Source organism: Neovison vison, chromosome 9 (assembly GCF_020171115.1).
Source record: "Neovison vison isolate M4711 chromosome 9, ASM_NN_V1, whole genome shotgun sequence".
NCBI lineage: Eukaryota > Metazoa > Chordata > Mammalia > Carnivora > Mustelidae > Neogale > Neogale vison.
This window is the reverse complement of record NC_058099.1, coordinates 7,786,477-7,805,556: the sequence shown is the minus strand read 5'-3', so window position 1 is coordinate 7,805,556 and position 19,080 is coordinate 7,786,477. Positions and strand designations below refer to the sequence as shown.

At 61.0% G+C, this 19,080-nt stretch overlaps 1 protein-coding gene across 2 annotated transcripts in view; it reads right to left on the bottom strand.

The window, feature by feature from the left end:
- The window catches only part of NIBAN2 (niban apoptosis regulator 2), a 51,546-nt gene continuing 32,466 nt past the window's right edge, over window positions 1-19,080 (bottom strand). For both annotated transcript variants that reach the window (XM_044264855.1, XM_044264856.1), the window contains exons 3-14: window positions 14,597-14,725; window positions 12,881-12,986; window positions 11,409-11,576; window positions 6,628-6,743; window positions 5,981-6,085; window positions 5,734-5,896; window positions 4,425-4,612; window positions 3,454-3,609; window positions 2,838-2,954; window positions 2,592-2,699; window positions 2,398-2,509; window positions 1-1,990 (exon numbers count right to left, since the gene is read on the bottom strand). In XM_044264855.1, the coding sequence (XP_044120790.1) occupies window positions 1,407-1,990; window positions 2,398-2,509; window positions 2,592-2,699; window positions 2,838-2,954; window positions 3,454-3,609; window positions 4,425-4,612; window positions 5,734-5,896; window positions 5,981-6,085; window positions 6,628-6,743; window positions 11,409-11,576; window positions 12,881-12,986; window positions 14,597-14,725 (2,052 nt within the window). In that variant the 3' untranslated portion in view covers window positions 1-1,406. The remainder of the gene's footprint in view (window positions 1,991-2,397; window positions 2,510-2,591; window positions 2,700-2,837; window positions 2,955-3,453; window positions 3,610-4,424; window positions 4,613-5,733; window positions 5,897-5,980; window positions 6,086-6,627; window positions 6,744-11,408; window positions 11,577-12,880; window positions 12,987-14,596; window positions 14,726-19,080) is intronic.

Sequence of the window (19,080 nt, the reverse complement as noted above, 5' to 3'; positions counted from 1 at the left end):
TGGCTTTAAATCGTTTATTGATTAGTAAAGCTTAAACAGTTTGCATAATATTTTCAGTATGATATCTGGGAAGGATGAGTGAAAAAACCCCCAAGAGAAGGCACTAGAGGAGAGCTCAGAATACGGACTGTGGTGGTAGAAGGTTAGTGAGGCATCTGAGATGAAGGCTGGGGGACCGGGGGGTCCCTGAGCACCAGCCACCGCCGCACGTCCTGGGGGCCTGAGGCCCCTGCCCCGGGAAGCAGACCAAGGGGTCGGAGGGGACTGGGGAAGCCAGGGGGTCCCGGGCCTTGGGGTTGGGGCTGCCAGGTTGGGGCTGTCTCACTCGACCTTCACCCACTAGCCCCCAGATAAGGCGCTGAGGGAGGAGGCCATCTGAGAAGGTAATCTTTCAGGGTGAGATGACTCGGTGACTCGAAGGCAGCAGAGGCCGAGCCACAGCCTGACCCCACATCCTCAGGGGCCACCAGTGGTGCCTTGGGGAGCCGTACCCAGCTCCCCTGGTGGACAGTGCGTACCTTGGGGGTGGCCCTCAGGAGACAGAACCCACACCCCCCAAACCCCACCTCTGAGTGGCCTGTCACCCCTCCGTCCCAGCCTGGAGTGTGTCTCCACTGGAGGGGCAGGGGGAGGCAAAGCCTGCTCCAGCTTCCAGAGCCCTTCCCGCGGCCGCCTCCGCCTGCGCTGGGGCCACTCCCGGCAACACCTCCCCAGCAGCCCACCTCTCCTCTCTGGAACACTTCCTCTCCACAGACCAGCACATCCTGGGCCTTTCTCATTCCAATCCCGGCCCCTCGCCCCTTCTCCACGAGGCATCCCCCCAACCCAGCATCCCCAGCCTGAAGCCCCCTCCGTGCACCTCCCCTCACCCAGGGCAGGGAAAGCGAGGCCAGTGTCACTCCAAAAACTGGCCTCTGGAGGCCCAGCCAGGATGGAGAATGACGGTGGTCTGGACCCAGAGCTGGGCCTCAAAGCTGCCTATTCCTGGTTCCAATGAGCCGCCCTCCACTGGCGAGAAGGGAGAGAATTCAGTGGGCAAGTAACACGGCGAACAAGAACTCGATATCCGTCTTTCTGAGGAGGAGGGTGAGACCCGTGGTGGCCCCAGAAGGCAGGAAGGGAGGACCCAGGGACTCAGCGGCCACCTCAGCCCCCTCAGCTGTGCCCACCTCCCAGCACAAGCAGGAAGCCCGAGATCATCCCACAGAAGAGAAAACAGGGAGCAAAGTGTGACTGAACCCAGTAAAGTGACTCAGGTGGGCCACCCCCGCCCCACAAGGGCAACAGCCCTTCCCTCCCTCCACCCCGAGGCCTAGATCCGGGGCTCCCCACCTGGAGCCAAGCCTGCCAGTGTCTCAGAGGGGGTGGCCCATGTCCCATGTCCAGCAGGAGCTCAGGGGAGGAGCCTAGAACTCCGTCTGCACCCCTGCGCTGTCCTCGGTGGTGGTGTGGATGGGGGGGCGGCCACCAGGGCTGGATACCTGCTCCCCGGTCTCCTGGTCACTGGGTTTGGGAAGCTCAAGGTCCACAGCCTTTCCAGGAGGGGGTTGCCGGAGGGGTGAGGCAGGCGGCGACGAGGCCTCAGGGGCTGCCGTGGGTTGGGGGCTCTCCTGAGATGGGGCCCCATTGAGCAGAGGGCCGGCCGGCGGGGGGCTCTCAGCCCGCAGATCCTGGGCCAGCAGGCCCCGGAGCTCGGTGACACTGTCCGGGGACGCAGGTGATAGTGGCTCAGAGCCAGCCTCGAACGGCAGCTCTGCCTCCTCGTCCTGGACCACAGACACCACCTGCTTGGCACGCCGTCGCTTTTCCGAATGAGTGGCTGCTTCTGGGACGCTGGGGCTGCCACTGTCCCCCACGCTGCCACCGTACTCCTCACCCCAGTCGATGGGCGCGCCCTCGGCCAGCAGGTGCAAGTTGGGGTCGCTGTTGTGCATGACCATGCTGTCCCGGTAGAGGTTGTGCTTCCTCTGCACGGCGGCCTCCTTCACGGCTGCGGAGCCAAAAGGGGCATCAGGACGTTTGGTGTGGGGGCCGCGGCCGCCACCCACCCCCACCACGGTGGCCAAGTAGGATCCCCATCGCCGCCTCTGGCCTCACGATTAGCCCAGGCCTCGGTGCTGGGAACGAGCAGCCCAAGCCACCACTGTGTCCTCCTGTCCCTTCTCTGACACGGTCTGTAATGCCAGAGCCCTGAGCTGACACGCGGGACAGCACAGAGAAATGATGCTACCCGCCCCGGGCCGCGCCACGGACCTAAACCAGCCCCCAGGCCTAAGTCCCGTGGTTTGGGCTGGGTCCAGGACGACCTCTCAGCAGCCATCCGGATCACGGCCCCCTCCCGTGGCAAGAGGCTCCCCACAGCAGTTCCGCAGCCGCCCCCACCCCCCACCACCCTACCCTGCAGGATGTCCTTCATGACCGTCTGCAGCACCACCTCCTCGTACGTGTTCTCCACCAGGATGAACCTGGCGAAGTCCTCGAAGATCAGCTCCTGGAACCGGGGCAGCTCCTGCAGGGGTGGGGCGGGCGGTTAGGCCAGCTGGGTGGCGGGAGGGGGCTGTGGCGGGGTGGGGGGTGAGGGGCACGCTCACCGACTTGCACGTGGGCGCCAGCTTCTTGAGCAGGAACGGGATGGTGATCTGCAGTAGCGCCTCCCGAAAGAACCGCTTCCGCACCGAGCTGCTGTCATAGTCGTATTTCTGCCAGGAAAGAGGGGTCAGGGGGATGGACCCTGAGCCTCGGAATCCTGGCCCAGGTCGGGGGGTCTGTGGTGCCTCCCGCAGGGGCAGCAAGCCTGGTGCCAGCCCGGGGCTTGGGCTCAGGGCCAGGCCGCTTACCTTCAGCACCCGCTCCAGGATCCGCTGGATCGACTTGCACAGCTCCTCCTTGGTGGGCCCCTTCCCCAGCTCCTGGTGCAGGAGGGTCTCAAAGGTGTACACGGCATTGTCCATTTGCTGCAGGGCACACCGCGGGGCACGTGAGGGCCCTGGAGTGTCCCCAGCCCCTCCCTGCACGCCTTGGAGGGGCTCCTCATTCCGTGCCCCTAGGTCCGCTAGGGAGGTGCGCAGGCAGCCTGTGGGTGAACCTACGTGTTCACCCCCATCTTCACTCAGTGTCTACTGTGTGCTGGCACAGTGCTGGGCACTGGCAGGTCCCTGCCTTGAGGGAACAGAGGTCCTGGGCCTGCAGGGAGGGGCTTGGGGAGCAAGGAGGGCTTCCTGGAGGAAGGGGTCTCTAAAGTGAGACTGGAAAAAGGAGTCCAGACTATCCAGGTAAATGGAGGGGCGGGTGTTCCAGCAGCTGCGAGCGCCCGAGAGGCCAGAGCAGGACTGAGCACGGCTGCTGGGGGGCCCAGGAGGAGGCAGGGCCAGGGCGTAAGGCCACGGAGGGAAGGGCCTCCGCCCAGGAGACGGGGCCCGTGGCAGGGGGACGGCAGCGGGGGCTGGGGCCCACCTCTCGCATGTGGATCTGGGCCCGCTGCTTGAACACGGCTGTGCTGGACACGTCGAAGCGCTGCTGCAGCCCGTCCAGCCGCAGCGGCTCCATCTTCTCGTAGCAGCTCTGCATCTTGAGGGGGTGGTACGCCAGCTGCGACAGCTTCTCCATGTACTGCAGGGGAGCGGGGACCTGAGCCGGGGCCTCCGGAGTGCAGGCAGACCACAGCCTGCCCGGGGCCCGCCGGGCAAGCTGTGGGGGCCCAGGCCGGGAGGGATGAGGGCGCGAAGGCCGGAGCACGGTCCGGCAGCCACGGCGCCAGGCGAGAGGCTCTCGCGCCTTCTGGGGCACTGTGGGACCTCGGCAAGTCGCTCACCCTCTCGGAGCCTCCGACTCCGCAGCCTCAAACTCAGGGGACAGTTTCTCATGATTTCTAAGGTCCTTTCTGGTTCTCCAATTCCGATAGTGTCTGTGGACTCCTCAGTGTGGGGTATGGAAGAGGAGGCCAAAGATTCTGGGATCTGTTCTGTCCCCACCGGACAGCCACAAGGGGTGTCAGGCAGCCACGTAACCCAAAATGGGGTCTGTGGAACCCTGAGAACTGGCTAACGGAGAGGTAAGAGAGAGAGGTGCCGTCTCCCGGGTGGGGTACGCGAAATGGTACCTAAGTAATTCCGCTTCCTGTCAGAGGCTTGCCTCTCCTTCCCTCCCACCCTCTCCCCTTCCCCCTCGGCCTCCCCTCAATTCCTCCTCCCCTCCTTCTCTCCCTCCCTCTTCTAAGTCCTTTGAGACTAAAGTAACCAGCCGGGTAGAGGGGGTCCGCGATCCCCCTTTCCTCTGACCGCTGCGCCCCAGTGCCTCACGCCCTCAGCTGCTTGGTCTCCAGCAGACCCTCTGGTGACGGGTTACACCCCGAGTCACAGCCTGGCAGGGGCAGAGCAGACCCAGGCCCCACATGCCGTGTCCTGGGGCAGGGGGCCTGGCCTCACCTCACCCAGCTTGTCGGCGCCGCCCTCGTTGATGACGTTCAGGTTCATGTCGGTGACCTCCTTGAAGAAGACGTCCCGCACTTCGGTGAAGCCCTGGCTGGTGGGCACCATCAGGGCCTCCAGGATGGACGGGATGTAGGGCTGGACGTGGTTCCGGACGCACACCTCTGCCTTGGGGAGGATGAAGGCTGCGCCCAGAGGGAGCCAGGTGAGCGGACGGCTCCGGGAGCCCAGAGACTCGCGATCGGATTAGCTTTTAAAGAAAACCACTTGTGGGGCGCCCGGCTGGCTCAGTCATTAAGCGTCTGCCTTTCGCTCGGGTCATGATCTCGGGGTCCTGGGATCGAGCCCCGTGTCAGGGTCCCTGCTTGGCGAGAAGCCCATTTCTCCCTCTCCCACTCCCCTTGCTTGCGTTCTCTCTGTGTCAAATAAATAAGATCTTAAAAAAAAAGAGAAGAAAGCAAGCCACTTGTGACACCAGCAAACTGAATGACTCACAGATCCACGTGTCAAAGAGAACGAGGAGTTCTGAGATCGGCCCCCGATATTTCTCAAAGTCTGAGGGCAAGGAACCACGAAAGTGGCCTCGCCCAAAGGTGTCAGCATTGTTCCGCTTCACTTGAAGTGGAAAGCAGCGCATCTCTAGGGGTGTTGTTGCTTTGTTTAACGCAACAAAACACACCCTGGTAGACTCCGTGAGCCTCTGGGTTTTGCACACGCTGAGCCAGCCCCTGCTCTGTGCAGCCACGTACAAGGCCGCGGGCCCCTGGGCACGACCAGCTCCAGGGCACTTGGACCCACCCAGGGTGCTGTAAGGTCCGTCCCCCTCCTCTGCCCAGCTAATGTTTGTTGCACCAGAAAGACGTGAGCTCTCCGAGGTCTACGCAGCACAGTGAGGACAGAAGGGGCTCAGGCAACTGACATGTCCGGAAACTGCACGCGGTTAGCGTGCGGGGCAGGGGACAGGGGGCCGGGAACAGAAGGGAATGTGTGCGGACCCCGAAAAGCGAGCCCGGATCTGAGTGCATCATCACAGCTAAACGGATGCCTACGAAGCCACGGTCAAGTCCGTGACCAACTAAAGCTGAGCGACAAACTGGAACTTCCTTAACAAGACAGACAGATATCTTCAGAGTCTGGATTTGCAAAAATAGCCACAAAACAACACCCAGAGGTTGGAAGAACAAAACCTTGGGTTGGTTTTCATTTTTTAAAATGACCAAACGAATCAAGTCACTTGTACATGGGTCCACGGCACAGACGGGAGGGCCGCCCTGGGCCCCAGAGCGCAGCAGGTAGCCTGCCCTACCTCTGATCTTGCTGGCCAGGTGCTCCTTGGAGGTGATGATCTGGTCCATGTCCGTGCGGATGGTGGCCTCCATGGCTGGCCGGGCCAGCTGCAGCTTGGCCAGCACCGCCTCGAAACGTGCCTTGGCCTGCTCGTATACCATGCGGTACACAGCGTCGGAGATCTGTAGGCGGAGCCACTGCGTCAGAGCCAGAGCCAGGGTGCTGGGCGGGCACAGCCCCCCGCCTCCAAGCCCACACGCACCCACCTGGATCCACTGGCGCTGTCGCTCCTGTGGTTTCCCCTTCAGCCGTGGGGCGAGCTCTGCCTTCAGCTCAGGGCCCAGCTCCTCCATCACCAGGTTGCTCAGGATCTAGGACCAGGAGGCACAGGCCAGGCCAGAGCTTAGAGCATGTCCAGCTGGCAGGTTCCTCTCCACATTCTCCTCAAGCCCCACCTCCCCTGGGCCTGGCCTTGGCTCCATGTCTCCACTGCCCTCTCTCCTGAGCATCATTTACCCCAGATCCCAGTTCATCTGCTCAAGGGACCTGCAGGATTCTGCAGGATCCCACCCCAGGGCCTTTGCACCTGCTGCCTCCCTGTCTGGAACATGACCCCTCCTCCCCCCTTCACTTGCACATAGTAGTACGTATGTTTATTTGTCAAATGTCTGTTTCTCCTGCTAGAGAGAGAATAAGGGTGCAGGCCATGTCCCTCTTATTCACAGAAGCACCCCAGCCCCTGGGTCAGGAGAGATAACAGTAAATGACTGAATAAAGAATCTCCACTGGTCCAAAATGATCTTATTGTCTCCTTACAAACCAGGAGCACCCGAGTCCAAAGTCTCTGTGCCTGGCACCACGCTTCGGCCCGGGGTGACCCCCACGGTCCCCTCAGCAGCCCCCTCGGTCTTACCTGCACCTCATTCCCACACAGCATCTCCCAGGTGCCGTACAGCTCCTTCGACTGGCGGTACATGCGGATGGCATCCGTGAATGCGGGGCCCTCTACCTTAGAGTCCTCCGGGATCCCTGCTCCAGACAGGGAGGGAGAGGGGAGGTCGGTGGGATGGCCCAGTGGCCTTCACCGAGACCGACTGGCCGACGGCCTGAACGCCCACTCCCTCCCCCAAGTGTGCAGACACAGGTACATCCCTCCTGCAGCCCCACTGCCTTCACAGCGACCGTGGCGGTCATGGCTGCAGTGACAGCGACAGCGACAGCGATAACAGCCCTTCCCCCAACAGCAGCACTCTCCTCCGTACACAACTTCCCTTCTCAGATCTTCCCAGCTACCCCAAACTGTCCTCAACCTTACTTGACAGATCAATGCAGGCTGCAAGGTCAGGCTGCTGGCTGGAGGTCCCGGGGCAGTGAGTGGCAGAGCTGGGTCCCAAGGTCACCCCACCCCTGCCAGGAGATGCAGCCAGCACAGCAGAGAGGGGGCCAGAGGAACCCCGAGGTCCTCATTCCAGTCCCGCTCCCTCCCCTTACTGTCCACATCGGGGCCTGCAAACTTTCCCTGCAAAGGGCCAGCCAGTAAATATTTTCAGCTTTGCAGACCAGATGATCTCTGTGGCAACCACTCTGCCACGGCGGCATCAAAGCAGCCACAGACAATCTGGAAACCAACGAGCCGGTAAAACTTGATTTGCAAAAGTAGGCAATGGGCCAAATTCTGGGCCGTGCGCTGCGTAGCTTGCTAAGTCTTCCTCCAGATCCCTGAACCCTAAGGGCCTCAGTTTTCTCTTCCTAGCAGTGGGAACAACGACCCGGCCTGGTCTCCCACATCCACAGTGAGGCTCCAGCCATGGGGACGGGCTGGGAACCGGTCACGCGGGGGACCCAGAGCGGAACCCCCCTCCACACCGTGTCACCCTTTACTACGCCTAGTAGGGACGGGGTGCTGTCGCTGTCCGTGGGCGGGCTGGGTCACCCTCATTCACCACGGCATCCCGGTCCCACTACAACACACCAGTCCCAGACTCGTGCTACTGGTGGCATTGGCAGCGGCCCGTAGGAGCTCGCCCTCCTTCCGCGTGCCAGCGAGGTGGGTCAAGGAACAAGGCACGGGCCCCCCAAAACAGCTGCTGGAGAAGGCAAGCAGCAGGAAGTTGCAAAATCGGACTTGGGGAAGAATATGGTTAACACGCGGAGCCAGGCAGCGGGGCGGCCACGCTGGCCCCCTGCCCCCAACCGCTGTGTCCCTGGAGCCCAGGAAGGGGAAACGGCAGTCTGGGCCTCCAAAACCCCAGCTCCATCATGGCACTGACTACAGGCTGAGTCACCCCTGCAGAGAAAAAGCCCCTCTGGGCGTGGGGACAACCCCCTCACCTCCAGCTGAGCGCAGGAGTCACTGCCTGTCAGTGCTGGAAGGGGGCTCAGCGGTGGGAAACGGGGCTCCCTGGATGGGGTGGGGGCGGAGGGGTCTCCCCCTGCCTTTCAGGGACTGAGATCAGGCAGAGTGACTGGAGCAGGGCAGGGGTGCTCCAGCGGGGCTGTCCATCGGGCCAGGGAGGAAGGAGGAGCACGGCCTCCCAGAGGCCAGGTTTTGCCTAGAAAATGTGGGCTGTGCTGTACATGTGCCCTCGCTCACCCCAGGGCATTTACGGTGTACAGACAACAAGCAGAGTTGGGCTGGGGGGCGGGGGCACTAGGAAGGAGGCTACAACATCCCAGGCCTGGGCTCTCAGACCCTCAGGACATCTCTACTCCGCAGCTGGGCTGCCGAGTCTCATAGGAGAGAAGGTCCCCTTCCTGAGCTCTTCCCCTGGTAGTCAGGGCCTGCATGGTGTCCCCCCAGATTCCTAGGTTAGAGACCTAAGCCCTAGTATTTCAGAAGGAGACTATATTTGGACGTTGGGCCTTTAACGAAGTAATTGAGGTAAAATGAGGTCATTAGGATGGGTCCCCATCCAAGAGGACTATGTCCTTGAAGAAGGGGATCTGGATGCAAAATGGGCACAAGGGGAGGGTGCTGCGTGAGAAGACAGCCACCTGCAAGTCAAGGAGACGGGCCTCAGAAGCAAACTAACCTACTGACACCTTGATCTTGGACTTCTATCCTCCACAGTTGTGTAAGCCATCCGGGCTGTGGCGGCCCAAGCAGACCCAGGCGCCAGGCCCAGCCCGAGGCCTCACACACATTCCCTCATCTCAGCCGCAAACAGCCCTGTTCGCCGGCTGTTCTCCGTCCCGCTTCTCCCGACGGAGGAGACTGGCTCAGAGACGCCGCGTTACTGGTCGGAGGACACGCGGCTAGGGAATGGCAGCGGGAGGGCTCCAACACAGGACTGGCGGACTCCAGCCAAACCCGGGGACTTCCTGCCCGTGGGGTGATCAGGGTCAGACTGAGCAAGGAAACTGCATTCCTCAGTCCCAAGCAGCAGAATAAGGGGGATGGCAGTCAGACAGGAAGAGGCCTCGACCTCTGCGGCCCCGGCCCACCCTGCGGGCTCAGCTCCGTGCCCCAGCTGCCTCCTGCCACCCCCAGCTGCTCCAGGAATGCAGGATGTAAGGGGGGCCCTGGGACGAGCTGGCGTGCCCCCAGCTTGGCCTCCTCCCCCCACACCTCCTCCCACTTCCTGGCAGCCCCCCCGGAGTGAGCAATTCCAGGCCCAGCCTCCAAGCTAGAGGAAGCAGAGAACTTTCCCACAGTCCTCAGGGTAGAAGGAAACTCCTCTAAACCCAGCCGCAGGCCGCCCCTTCTTTCCCCGCCCCTCCTGGCCATAGCACCCGCACCCACCCCCGCACCCACCCCCGGGGCTCCCCTCAGCCTCCCAGGTGAGCTCCGGGCTGTGCCAGGCACGGGGCCAAGAGCTCTCCCCAAACCAGCTCATTCAGTCCCACCGAGCTCAAGCCTGTCATCCTTGCATTGTGCGCAAGGGGAACCCACCCCCGACCTGGGGTAGGCCCGCCAGCTCAGCCAGGAGCCCGGGAAACCTGGGACAGGGCTGGGGCGGGGAGGGAGGAAGAAGGGAAGAGCGGGGCGGGTGCCCAGACCAGGCAGCCAGAACCCAGATGGCCTCCGCCCAGCCCTGGCCCCAAAGCCCCAGGGGATCTGGGAACAGGAGGCCTTTTGTGGGTGGCAGGGCTTGGTCCAGGTGACAGGGGCTGGCCCAGCTGAAGACCCGGTTCCTCCCACATGATTCCAGACCGAAGGCAGCTCTGCAGAACAGGGAGGATGGGCGGGCGAGCCGAGTCCCCGCGGCAGCCCGGCCTCCAGGTGTGGGTGCCCATGCGTCCCCCCCCAGCACGGGAGACATGCTGCGCAGGGAGGGTGGGGGTGGTGGCCTCCTTCTCCTGCCTGCCCCAGGCCGGGTCACCAGGAAGGAGGTTCAGGTTTCAGCATAGGCTATTCCTTCCCCGAGGGCACAAAGACCCTCAGTGCCCCACTGTCCCCATTTTTGATCAAACTCCTTACGGCCCTACAGGGCCCTCTGGACCAGACCCCAGAGCCCCCCAGAGTGTTGGGTCACCCTCAACAGGGCTTCATGCAACTCCTCCTCTAAACTGTCCCCGCCTCCCAGCTGCCCTCCAGGCTGCCCTCCACACTCAAGGCTAGAAAGCTCCTCCCCCGACTCAAGGACCATTCATCCTTCGGGTCTCAGCGGAACCCTCAGCTCCTCAGCTGGCCCACTATCTGCACACACAGGGTCAACACCCACCCCCCAACACACACCCTATAGGCTCCCGGGGTGGTGCCCACCCAGCACCGGGCACAGCTGCTCCTCCTGCTTAACGTCTGGCAGGACCCGGGTCTGGCTCCCTGGGTGCAGCCTCCGCCTGACACTAAAGATGTCCACTGAATGAATGAGCAAGCGGAAAGAGACCCCATAACTTTACAGAAGAGAACGCTAAGAAAGGCCATGAACTCCCAGGCTACCCTATAGGTCAGGGTGAGGCAACAAATGATACAATCAAAAAAGTCTTAGGGTGCCTGGCTGGCTCAGTCAGTGCGGCATGCAACTCTTGATCTTGGCATTGTGGGTTTGAGACCCACACTGGGGGGTAGATATTGCCTAAAATATTTTTTAAAAAAATTAAACAGGGTGCTGGGTGGCTCAGTTGGTTAAGTATCTGCCTTTGGCACAGGTCAAGATCCTGGGGTCCTGGGATCGAGCCCCACATCAGGCTCCCTGATCTTCGGGAAGCCTGATTCTCCCTCTCCCACTCCCCCTGCTTGTGTTCCCCCTCTTGCTGTCTGTCAAATAAATAAATAAAATCTTTTTTTAAAAAAAGAAACTAAACAAGTGAATAAATAAAAGTCATTACACCAAGCATCGAGTGGACTGGACTCTCACCATGAATCCGTACAAACACGTTAAGACCTGGAAGGGATTCTTATCCCATCCCATACAGGCTCACCGAGGTAAGCTGGTCTCCTCCTAAAGTCATGTTGCCAGGAAGCGGCAGCATCGGGACTGTGATTCTGGGCCCCAGGGCCCAAGGGCTCAACAACCAGACCCCCTCTAAGAACAATTTCTCAAATTATCTCCGAGCCGCACAGAACTGTTTTCTTCAAGGAAGAGAGTTAAAAGGCAACATCGCAGAGGCTTCCTAATGACCAGCAGGAAATGGAGAACAGCTCCTAGAGCAGGGTTGCCACACCGTACTCAGTCACTAGGTGTCGCCACTCGGCGCATACCCCAGGCCACCACCACCGCCACCGAGCCTGGGGGGGGGGGGTGTGCTCACCATTGTTGCAGTGCCGGATGCAGTCCTGCAGGACCGCCTGCCACTTGTCCTGCTCTGCTTCCGTCATCATGCAGAAGTAGTAGTGCCGGGCAGAAGGGTGCCAGAGGATGAGCGGGAACTGCGTGGGGCACTTGAGGATGGGGGCCGTGCCCGATTTTGACGAGGTCCCTGCCGAGACAGTGCCGGCTGAGCCGCTGCTGAGCCGCTGCCCCTGCAGTTTCTGGGGTGGTGCATGGGGCGGGGAGGGGGGCGATGACAGGCGACAGGGCAACGGATCCCCAGGCCCAGCTCCCAGGAGCTGGCTGAAGCCTGGAGAGGGCTGGCCTGTTCTGGGCTGAGCAGCAAGTCAGTAGGGAAACAGCATGCTTCTCTGCCACTGCAGCCCAGCTAAAGGGACCTCAGAGTCCCCAGGCATGTTCAGACCCGTTTCTCTGAGCTGGCACTGCACCTGGGGAAAGGCTCGCCAGCTCCTGCCTACAGCACAGGTAGCCCGGGTCAGAGAGGCCTCAGGCTCAGAGGCGGAGCACTACCTTCTTGGGTTTCCCCTTCAAATTTCAGCTGTGGAGGCCAAAGGGTAGCTTAAATGTCCCAGGGGGAGGGAGGGTTGGGGGGCGGGGGACAGAAAATAAATAAAAGGAGATTTTTCTCTATTTCTTCCTCCTGGATATTTGAGATCCAGAGAGATAAGCGGTCCTGGGGCTAGGACCTCGCCCCTGTTGATAACACAATGGCAGCTCTTCTTCTAGGCCTGGCTCTGCATCCCTGTGTGGGGCCTGGGGGCACACAACACCTCGCAGGGTCTACACAACACCCCAAGGTCAGTCCTCCCACTGCCAAGTTGCCCAAGAAGACATAACAAAAACAAAGCCAGCCTTGGGGCTGGAATTCAGGAATGCTGGGCTTTCTCAGAGCCCTGGACAGCACAGGGCTCTGGACCCCTAAGCCCTGTCGGGAGGGTGGGACACAGGCTGCCCCCCAGATCGGCGGCTCCCCCACCCCCAGGTTTCCCTGAGGTCACCTGGGAGGCAGATGTGCTCCCGGAAGGCTTCTGGGAGGCCCCGACAGGGTGGAATGGAAACAGAATACCTAGAACTCCTCACCAATGCAGTACTGACTCCACAGTGTAGAGAGTCACCAGGGTCATCTGCTCCAGGGACCTCACAAGGCCTCAGGGAGGTGGGAAGGGCAGAGAGCAGACCCCCACGGCATAGCTGTGACTGTAAGGCTCAGGAAGCCCGCACAGGCACACAGCAGGGAGCCAAAACCGGCCCAGGCCCCGTGAACTGGGTGGCCTCAGGCAAACCCCCTCTCGGCCTCCCCTCTGAGGGCACATGCCATCCCTCAAGGCCTGGCCACTCTCTCTGCAAACGTGGAGCCTGGAGCTCTGTGATCAGGGCTGCCCTCTCCCCCGGCCACCTCCTGGGCTCAAGCAGGGCATCTCAGCCTGAGACAGGGTGCGGGGACTCCTTTACCTGGTAAGGAGTTGCCAACGAGCTCCAGGTACTGGTCCACGGAGGTGAGGATTTTGTAGCCGGCACTGTTGATGATAGCCCGGGGTGGAACCTGCCGCTCGTAGGCCTGAGGAATGGACAAGAGAGGTGGCCGCTGGGACTTACAGAGTGGCCAAACCTAACCCCCATGTTCCACTCAGGCTCCAGGGCCCTCTCAGTGTGATCTGCCTGATGCAGGGGGGAGGAGGGGAAGGGACAGGGGAGGGGGAGAGAGGAAAGAGGAGAAGCCTACCCACCCGGTGATCTGAGACCACCTGGTGTAATGAATGACCTGCGTCCCAGCTCCACTGAACACCGCCTGTGTGACATGGACACTAGGCTCCTTGGCCTCCTATGCTTTTGTCTCCTCATCTACTAAGCCAGGGCGATGACAGCTCCCACCCCACGGGCCGAGGGAGGGCAGCGTGAGATGATCAGTGTTAACGTGACTGGCTCCCCGCCTCGCAGCCAGCGGCGGTGAGCATTCCCAGCACTCCCGCCCCTGTTAGCAGCAGCCCCCACCAGCAGAGTCGGAGTGTTTACTACACACCAGGCACCGTGCTCAGGGCACTGCACTGCTTCCTTCCACAAAATCCTCACCATCCAGTGGTGGGGTAACATCGTCAGCCACAAGCTCACAACAGCCCGTGCTCAACCAACTGAGGACGTGACCTGGTCTGTGCGCCTGCTGGCTCCAGAGTCTTTGACTATTACCCTGCATTGTCCAGCAGATTCCTAGGTTCTGAGCCCCCCACAAATCTGCTTTGGATGAGAATTAGGTCTGGACATTGCTTTCTTACACCCAAGTGGCCAAAAAAGGGTCTCTGTCATAGTGGCTTGTACAGCAGGGCTGCCATGCTGCCTCTGGCCACTAGGTGTCACTACCCAACACATTTTTTCAGAACGGCTCAGGCCCTCCAGGGCACTGATTTGCAAAGTGTGGACCTAGATCCCAAGCAACATCAGCAATCACCTGAGAATTCGTTAGAAATACAAACTAGCAGCCCTGCTCAGACCTCCATCAAACTGTGTACCATACACCCTCCAGGTGGCACCAGCTTGAGGACCCCTGCCAGGGGCCATCAGTCTGCTCCCGACCCTGTTTCTGTTTCTTTAACCCTGATTTTCCTTGAACAGAGGGCACTTAGGCCTGTCCTTTGCTACTCTGGAGAAATGTCTGGGAGAAGAAATTGGGTCTGTGGCTCAGCCAGAGGAGCTTCCCCAAAGGCTCAGGGCAAAGATAAGGAATAATGGGCAGGATACTTCCCCATCAGGCAGCAGAGGGCCATGGGGGGCAGGGGGGAGGGCGGAGGAATCAGGAAGGAAAAAGATGGGATCACCACCCTAGGGGAAGAGGGGGAAGGGAATGGCCAGACTCCTGTGTCAGCAGTCGGTTGTGACCATGGAGGAGCAAGGATGGGAGCGGCTGGAGAGCTGCAGGAAGCCCAGCCAGGAAGGAGGCTGGGAGGGGTGGGGGGTGGAGGGGAGAAGCTCCGGCCCTGGCACTGGAGGGACTGGACAAGAATCTGAGGTGGGTAGGGACTAGTGGCGAGTTGCTTCCAGGGGGAGGCAAAGTGAAAGGGGAGCCCCAGCGCTGGGCTGTCTAGAAGAAGCCAGCAGAACAAGCAGGCTGGGCATGTGGGCTGTGGAGAAGGAGCAGAGCAGGGGTGCGGTTGGTGGGGGAGGGGGAGGGCTCACCACTTTGTTCTCGTACAGCACCAGCCCGTAGTTGTGAGGCACGAGACTGAAGCGGTTCCTCCACTTCTTGTTGTCCTCCTGGTACTGGAAGAGGTTCCCCGAGAAGATGATGCGCTCATCCAACGGCACCTGCAGGTGGGGTGGGGTGCGGAGTGAGGCCCGGCTCCCCCACAGCCCAGTTGTCCAGTGGGGCTCCCCCAAGAAGGGGGGGCGCTGCTGAGCACATCCCTCATCCCGATCTCCCCGAGTCCTCCTCTGAGGCAGGGCTGCATCTTAGCCACGTGGCCGACGAGCAGAGGGAGGCTCAGGGCAAAGGGCCTTCCCCAAGGTCCAGCCAGAGCCACAGTGATGCCAGGACACGAACCCGGGCCAGGCACCAGCATTCAGGGCCCAGCCAGGACCAAGGTCTCCCACTCTATCCTGGCCCTAGAACCTTGGGACGGGTCTCTGGAGCCCATGGCAGGCTGCTTCCTCATCCACCCACCACAGCAGCAGTGCAGCGGCACCAGCCCGATGGGAAATGCCCACAGGCCAGTACAGTGAAGGCGCTGGTGCCTGCTAAAGTCTCCTTCCTGCTCTCAGCCTCAGTTTCCCCTCACAGTAACAAAAACTTGACCAAGGTGGCTGTGGAGAGCCTCCCTGGCTCGGACAGCTATTAAGATGAGGTCCGTGAATTCAGGTGGGGGTGGAGGGGACCGGAGTTTGGAGGGTTCAATGTCAGACCAGCATCCTGGCAGACCGGATGACCAATGTGGGCGGCAGAAATGCCCAGACCTTCCTTGCAAAGCCCTAGCTTGGACTCCCCCTCTGACTCAGTGTGATTTCGGGCCTGTCACATCAGCTGTCTGAGCCCCGGTGTCCTCATCATGAGGACGGGGACAGCAGTGACTTCAGCCCAGGGTCTCGAGGAGTCCGTGAGATGCCGTGTGCACGATCGCACACACTGGACACGCCGTGTGCTCGGCTCACGACAGTCCCAGCCCCCGTGACCGCGCTGGGACCCCTGAGACTGTGTCAGTCTGCCGACTCCACAAGCTGCCTTGGGGAGGAGGAGGGGTGGCCATGCCTGAGAGCTGAGAACGTGTTTCCTGAGAAAACCCTCACCGGGAAGTTTCAGGAAAGGGAGATACAGAGGCCACAGGGGGCAGGCTTACTCCTGGATGGACGGAGTCTCAATAGGTTCTAGCAGTTCTCCAATAAATACGGAGCCTCTTGCAAAAATAAACATGCATCCTATTAATAACGGCAGAAAGTACTAATATTAACAGTGCCTGACCCTCCCCAGCTTCCCCGCTCTGCTTCTGCCCCTGTAGCTGGAGTCAGGTGGGAGCCTTGGTCCCAAGCCTCCCGCCCCCAAGGCCTGTGTCTTCACAGGGGCCCCCCCTCTCCCCAGCAACCTCCCCACTACTCTTCAAGGGGAAATGCCAAAACACTCTTGGAAAAACGAGGGCCCATTGTACTCAAACAATAGTACCCCGCGACTGCTTCCTACCCCAGGGATAAAAATATTTACAGGAAAAGAAAATGGTCCCCCCACCACCCCTCCCCACACCGCCACCCCACCGCATACAAGTGGGCTCTGCCCAGCCACCAAGCTCTCCTCAGTGGGCTATATTTAGACAGGGGCCTCCTCTCAAACCCAGCTCTCAAATCCCAACCTTTTCTGGAAAGAAAGAGCAGACAGCTCTCCTGACTTCCTGGTGAGACCCCGCGCTACCCCCCCCAGGGGCCCCCCACCACTCCCTTTGGTCCTCCTCCCAGTTCAGGGCAGGATCCCCGCCTCAGGGGCAGCCCAGCCCCCCCACCCCACCACAGTTCACCCCCAGATCCAGGGGCAGCCCGTAATGGGCGGTTGCTGGCGGGTTCAGGTTTTATTTTTCAGACCTTCAAATGGCGGAGTCATGTTTCCATTGGAAGGCCTGCAGGAAATGAAACGGAACCTGCCAGTCCAGGCAAAATATCTTGGACGCTGCCAAGTTCTCCAGCGCCGCGCTGGGGATCTTCGGGGCGGCGGGGGGAGGCGAATGGCGACCCCGGTTCCCACGGCCCGGATTCCAGCCCCAGCCCCACCGCCCACGCCGCGGGAGTCTGGACAAGCGGCTCCACCTCTCTGAGCCTCCGCGCGTTCACATCGCGGGTGTGGACCGAAGTAGAACCCCTCAGGGCGATGCCCCGCCTGCTAGATGAGCGGTACCCACACAGCCCCACTGCTATTTTTAACAGGATTTCTGGTTTTTTACTATTACTATTGCTACTCTATTATCATTTCTAATACAAATAATTGACATTATGATGACAATTAACATTCTTATTTCTATTATGATATTATCCTGATTTATCACAATGGCCATTTTCCTAAGGGGCAAAACAGGACCAAAAATCCCTGCTTTTGGGGGACTGGGGGTGATTTCCTTTTACTCCTCTTACTGACATGTCCCTGTGGCTTTCCTACAATGGGCACTAAAGCGTTACTACAGACGTCCCTCCCATGGTGACTCTCCAGCCTCGCGCCATCAGACCTCACCAGTCACTCGGGTCACTGGGACCCTGGCTGTCTGGGACACCACACAAGAGGGCATGTGCCAGACAGCCAGTGCGGGCCACACCTCTGGGCACCACTTCAGCTGTGGCCACAGGATGGGGAGGGGGCCACGACACCAAGGGACCAGACATAAAGGGTCCAGTGATGCTCCGAGGCTCAGGTGCGCAGCCCCAGCCTGCCCTCCACCCGCCGCAGGAATCGAACCTGGCTCGCATCTTGCCTCCACCACCCTGGGCGACCCACTGAAAGGCCCAGCTCTACCCGCCGCTCTCGCAGTCTGATGGTCTCTCTTCCTGGCAGGTGAGCCGAGACGACCACCTCCCAAGAGGCCCTGGCGGGACCGCCACCCCGCCCCAGGCTGAGTTCCCTCTGTCCTCGCCTTTGAGGCACCAGTTGATGTAAGTGACGGTTTACCATCCCCTGAGTGTCTGTGGGACCAGCGCGGCCTCTGCGCCTGCCTGGCTCCGTGTGTGTGGTCCTGACTATGGGCCCACCTGTCTCTCCTCGGGGGATGCCTCCAGCTGTCCCTCCCACTGAGAAGACACCAAAGGGTAACACGTGCCAAGAGCCAGCTCCAGCCCCTTTGGTCTCAGGATAACAGGACACATTTTCTACCACTTGGGTTTGGGGGAGGGTGGCGACAAGAAGGAAAGAGCCCCAACCCTCCCAAGTCTGGGGCCTTTGGAGGCTCTTCTGCTGCAACACCTCCGCGACCCCCAGACTGGTCCCTTTCCGCATAATCTGAACCCCACCCGGAGGCCCCAGGGCATCCCCATCCCGTCCCTAAGCTGCTCTCCCACCTCTGGCCCATGAAGGCGGTTCTGGGTGTCCATTCACATGCAGAGAAACTGAGGCTCGGGAAGGCGAGGTGGCGGGCTGGAGCTTACCCGGCAAGTCGGGACTTGCGTCTTACTAACCCCACCTGCTCCCCTCATTCTCTCGGGAGTCGTCTCCACAGCCCCCCGCAGGAGGTGCCCACCTGTCAGGTCAGGAGGACGAGCCCTGAGGGTTGACTCAACTGCCCAAGCCAGCAGCTACCAAGAAGCTCTGGGCCCGGACCCCTGAGTTTTCCTCCCCCAGACCACAGCGTTCGGGCCTCCTTCCTTCCCCCACAGTCCTTCCCCTGCCCCAGAAGCCCGAAAACAGGCTGACCCGGGCCGCTGGGAGGAAGCCCACAGGAGGGTGGGGAGGTGCGATGAGGTGGCCCAGGGCAGCTTTGGAGCCCACCAAGCACGGAATTCGGCCACAAAGGACCAGAGCGGCCGCACTGGCCTGGCCTAGCTGACCTAGTTTGGAGCCCTGGTAAGGGACAGGCTCAGCCGGTCCAATCCCCCAGAGGGAAGCTGGTGGGCGGATACTCTGTCCCGGGGCCACCAGCAAGTAGCCTCCAGGCTGCTGCTGGGCCACTCCAGGGCAGGCTACCTGCAAAAGAGGTGGGACGGGCACCCTTCCTCCTTGTCACCCTTCCCTCTGCCACCCCTGGGCTGTACGGGCAGGGGTTGGGGGGGTAGAAGGTGAAGGTCACTGAACAGGTATGCCCTGGATCGTCCCTGGGCTGACTCAGAGCCCCCCGTACCACCCCAGAGGAGCAAGGGTTTGGGGGAGCACCGACCCCAGGTCCCACGGCCCAGAGGCTCACCCCACAGGCTCAGGCCAGGGGCTGCTGGCTTCCAGCCGGGCACCTCCTCTCCACCAGTCCCGCCCCGGACCCCGCTCGGAGGCCAGTCTCTGCCGGGCCCCTTCCCAGGAGGCGTTGGGTGCCTCCTTCAGTCTGTGCTGACCCGTGGGCCGCAGTCACACAGCTTCCAGTCCCACAACAAGTATTTACTGGGCAAACACAATCCTGCTAATGACAGGCTAATGACACGGCCGGTGACGCTGACACGATGAGCCAGCGCTCGCCGAGCGCCTTCCCTGCTCCCGGCGCCGACTGATTCTGTCA